The following is a 5,288-nucleotide window of genomic DNA, read 5'->3' as shown; positions in this document are numbered from 1 at the left end:
GCATATATATATATATATTATGTAAACATATATATTATATTATATATTATAATATATTATATCATATTATATATATTATATTATATTATATCATAATATATATATATATGTATATATATATACATATATATATATATATATATATATATATATATATATACATATAGGAAGAAATACAAGAAAAGAACAGAAAAGTGAAAGTGATAGAGAGGAGAAACAAACAGGCAGGCTGTTATATAGAGATACGTATACGCAATACGAATAGTTACACAGATGTGTAAAGAGATAGGTCGTTAAATTAAGACGTAAGTGGATAATTAAATGGCGGAGTGTCTTTATTTGCTTCATTGAATTTTTGTTGACGGTCATTGTTCAACATGTCGGCCATCTTGATGAACACGTTTAATAAGATAAAGTCACTAATTCGGATGATGAAGAGAAACGTAGCTTGATTACGATCGGGTAATTTATTAAACGAAAATCTCAGTGACTGCTGGCTACAGATACATTCACAATGCGTGAAAAGACACGTGATCGTAGCAGCAGCAGCAGTAGTAGTGGTAGCAATTATGTTTCTCGTTGCTACCGTTCGTATTTGCCGTTGTGCGAAGGGCTTTTGATTGTAAAAGACATTCCATCTGTGACCATCCGTTTTTGTCTTTCGGTCAATATTATACTATATGTATATTCATTTAAACTGGTTTCCAATTTTTGCATAAGCTTAGCATTTTCGTGAAAAGCGGGTAAGTGGGTTATATCGAACCCATTGATCAGGTAGCACTTATTTTATCGATATCGAAAGGACGAAAGGTAAATTCGACCTCCGTGGAATATTGAACTCAGAACACAAACACAGGGGAAATGTCGATAAGCATTTTGCGCGGCGCGGCAACGATTCTGCCTGCTCAACGTCTATCTATCTATCTGCCTGTCTGTCTGTCTGTCTGTCTGTCTGTCTATCTATCCATCCATTGGGCATGCCGTGGTTGATGATGCGCAGACACGCGCTGACACTGCGACATCTCGGGCTCTACGTAGACGACAGTGAACAGGTGTGGTCGCCGTTTGTGAGGCACGCTTTCCCGCAACTCGTCTCCATGACCGAACTGCAGTCGTGGATCAAAAAGTAGCCGAAAAAGGGCGAATGGCACCGCGAGTGTCGGGTTGCTCTCAAACAACTCTGCCGTCCTGGGTTGACCTTGAGTGACTTCATCACAACCAAAGCATTCTATAGGGGATTAGTGGAGGGGAGGTACGACGACGAGCTCGGGGCAAACCTGGACGTCAACGAGGAGTACCTGACCCGCCTGTTCGGGACGACTTTCGGGCCAGGACCCATGGACAACTTCCAGAGATCCCTGGCCTGGCAGTGCTATCGAGAAGCGCTACCCGTTCGGGATAAGCTCTACAGACACGGCTCGAGAAACACGGGGCCGACCTGCCCGAGATGCGGTCAGAGCGACGAAACCGCTCTGCACGCACTCGTGCAGTGTCCAACAATTTCCGACCTGTGGGCTTATGTCGAACAACTGCTGTCACGTGTGGGACGTGTCGGTTTATCAGCTGAGTCTATGGTCAATATTGTCACGCCTCCTTCCTTCAAACGGGAAAAAAGAGCTATTTTCATCATCCTTGTGGCTATGGCGAAAGAATGTATCTGGTGGACGCGTCTGAAAGAATTGGAGACAAAGACTTTCCTCTCTGGTCAATCTCTCATCAACTTCTTTAAGTATCACTTGAAAAGGAAAGTGAGAGTAGAGAGGCAAGTTTTGTCTAGCAAATGTTTTAAAAAAAGATGGGTGAATGTAGCAAGGATGGCACGTATGAATGATCCTGTGAACATGATTCTATGAACCCGGAAATTTAAAACAGAGGGTTACCTACTTGAAAACAAATGTGGTAACATGTAACAATATTGACCGAGGTTGCCGTGGTCTCTTCCGTAGGCTTTTCTTCCCAAGGATAAACCTTATATGCTTCCCTCTTTAAACCTTATATCATGACACTGTGATACACGATCCCTATTGATCGTTTTGTTTTCTTGCTTTTTTTCTTCTTCTTTCCCTTTTACGATCCCTTTTGATCGAAAACCTACCCCACATTTTATTTTTTTATTTTTTTCATTTATTTTTTCGTTTTACCTAAAAAGAAAACCTCAACTTTGTAAGCTGTCCCGTCTGTGTGCAGCTCTGTGTGGCTAATAAAGAAACATATCAATCTACCTACCTACCTACCTACCTATCTATATACTTAATTACGAACCTATTTTTCTATATTTTATATTAATAGATACCCAAAAGCCTATACACACACGCATAAGGCCTACACCCCCCCACACACACACACAGATATAGAAATATGCAAATGAAAACCCCTGCTAGAAATTAATATTCATGCTACCAGTTCCTGTCTTTTGGTTTGTATAACGCCCGTAGTTGAAAAAAAGCAAAGGAAAAAATAGGCGCCTACACCAAAAGTGAGGATACCAATGGTTTTGTGGGGCTTTTCCATGAGCAACCCTCCAACCTTATCCCTCCCTTATTGAGGTACACACAGTGTTCATTTAAAAAAAATTTATGGTCTTGTTCACATGCAAAACCCCCACAACAACTCACGCACACACACACGCAAACACACACGCACACATTTCTTAGTTTTGTCCTGTACTGTTCATAACGTTTTACTTAATTTAAACCCTTGTGGTTAATAAAGACATCATTATTATTTATTAGTATCAGTATTAATATCATTATTATTATTATTATTATTATTATTATTATGACCAAAATAGTATGTCATGAAGTTTTACACTCAAAACAACATGATATGCTTGTCTATAATCTTTATTTTCCGGCATATTATAATAATGATGATGATGATGATGATAACGATAATAAGAAAAATAACAGCAACAAGAAAAATAATGAGTTCTTTCATAAAAGATAAAAGAAATCATTATTATTATTGTACTATAATCATCATCATCGTCGAAGTCGTCGTTGTCGTCATCATCATCATAATCATCATCGTTACAAATAATACTTATTATTATTATTATTATTATTATTATTATTATTATTATTATTACAGTTTTCACCCTTATTATAACTGTTATTGCTGACCAAACATCTGTGTCATCATGTTATGACAATCAAAACAAGCCGTTATGCGACGAATAACAATGTGTTATCGTGTCACGTGACTAAAACGAAGTGTTAACAATGTTATTCCGTTATGTAGCTGAGATAATGATGTTTATTATGTTACGTAACCAAAAATAAATGCTGTTAAAGTAAAACGAAGCGAATGTATTGCTTTTATTATGTAACAAAACATATGTAATTCGTTCCATTTGACTAGCGTTTACTAAATGGTTTTGCTTTCTTTGAAATAGGTGAAGATCTGGTTCCAGAATCGGCGAACAAAATGGAAGAAGCAGGAAAATATTTCAAACGCTGAGGCGGCAGAGCATAAGAATGCTTTGGTGCGTGAGAATCAACGAGAATGCGGCGGCAATGGTAGTGGTGGTGCTGGTAGTGGTGGTAGTGGTGGTGGTGGTGGTGGTGGAAGTAATGGTAGCAGCAGTAGTGGTAGTAGTGGTGGTAGTGGTGGTGGTGGTGGTGGTGGTGGTGGTGGTGGTGGTAGTGGAGGTGGATCATGTGGCAGTGGGCGTGGCGGAAGCTCTGGCGGTGGTGGTGGCGGTGGTGGTGGTAGCGGAAGTGGGCAGATGAACAACTCTAGTAATCCAAGCCATCATCATTCACAGCAACACCATCACCATCATCACAGCAGCAGCAGCAGCAGCAGCAACAACAGCAGTAGTAGTAACAATAACAACAACAACAACAGCAGCAACAGTGGTAATGTCAACTCTAATAACAGCCATAACAGCCATAATAGCCACCACAGCAACAACAGCAACAGCAGTACCGGAAGTCGCAGCAGAACTAATAGTCCGAGTCACATGATCGGCAATGGCGCGGGTGGGGCGAATGTGTATTCGTCTTTACCACCGTCGCCACCAGGGCATCCTTCGTCAGCGATGATGCACCAAGTGCAACAGCAGTATCATCATAAGCAACAGCAGCTGTCGTCGTCGTCGTCGTCATCGTCGTCGTCTTCTTCTTCTTCTTCTTCCGCTTCTTCATCGTCGGCCATGTTGGGATCGGCGACAACAGTGTTACCGCCGCCGCCGACCATCAATGGCCCGAATCTTTCTTCACGGCACCCTCCCCCACCACCCCCTCCGCCGATACCCACTCTTCCGCCCCCTCCTGGGGTAACGCCACTGCAATTCGCGCACATGACGTCGTCGAAACATCACATGCAAAATCTTCAAACGCAGCAGCAGCAACATCATCATCACCAGCAGCAGCAGCAGCATCTTCATCAACAGCAGCAGCAACATAAGTTATCGTCGCATCATCATCAACAGCCGCCACCGCCTCCCTCACTGCCGCCTCTTCCGCCGCCGTTGCCACCTTCCCCACAACAGTCTCCATCGCTAATTCCACCCCCTCACCAACAACATCATCATCATCAGCAACAACAACAACAGTCGAGATCACCAATACATCATTCCCCCATGTCCCCACAGTCATCACTATCGCAGCAACACTACACCCATCATCAGGCATCACAACAACAACAACAACAACAGCATCATCTAAAGCAACCGCGCTCTCCAATACTGCTCAGACGGTCGGTTTCGCCTCCTTTGGACGTTGTCCATACGCACTCAGCGCCATCTACGCCAAATCCGAACATACATCACGACGACGAAGAAGAAGAGCAGGAACATGAACAAAGACAAGAAGAGCAAGAAGAGTTAGAAGTGCAAGAAACCCAAGAAGAAGAAGAGGAAGGAGAGCAAGGAGAGCAACGATACCAAGATCGTAAACAACAACAACAACAGCGACAATCACCTCATCACCAAGAACGAGAAGGAGAAAGAATTGGGAAAGAAGGTGAAAATAAAGAGGAGGGGGGAGTTGTCGAAGAAGAAGAAGACGAAGAAGTCGACGTCGATGGTCAAATACCCCCTTCCCCAAATCTGCAACAGCAACAACAGCACCATCCAACGCAACAACAACAACAACAACAACAACCTTCTCCCCAAGCAAATCTGCCTCACAATTCAAAGGACCTTATTAATAACAGAGTTTGTTGCAATTCGGATTCAGGTGAAAACAGTCGGTCTCCTTCGAGATCAGAGCGTCAACAGTTATCTCCCGGTGAGGTGGTCGATTATCAGAATGTGTACAGTCCAGACGGTAATAATTCAATGC

The 5,288-nt window shown here is 42.4% G+C and overlaps 1 protein-coding gene across 1 annotated transcript in view; it reads left to right on the top strand.

The window, feature by feature from the left end:
• Nucleotides 1-514: 514 nt before the first annotated feature.
• Nucleotides 515-5,288, top strand: part of LOC115231384 (putative uncharacterized protein DDB_G0277255) — a 7,199-nt gene continuing 2,425 nt past the window's right edge. The window contains exons 1-2 of the mRNA XM_036500061.1: nt 515-622; nt 3,395-5,288. The exon at nt 3,395-5,288 is cut by the window's right edge and continues 2,425 nt beyond it. Of these exons, the coding sequence (XP_036355954.1) occupies nt 515-622; nt 3,395-5,288 (2,002 nt within the window). The remainder of the gene's footprint in view (nt 623-3,394) is intronic.

The sequence above is a fragment of the Octopus sinensis genome, unplaced genomic scaffold, assembly GCF_006345805.1.
Source record: "Octopus sinensis unplaced genomic scaffold, ASM634580v1 Contig18383, whole genome shotgun sequence".
Lineage (NCBI taxonomy): Eukaryota > Metazoa > Mollusca > Cephalopoda > Octopoda > Octopodidae > Octopus > Octopus sinensis.
Note: the sequence above shows the minus strand (reverse complement) of the source record. Positions and strands in the feature narration are given on the sequence as shown.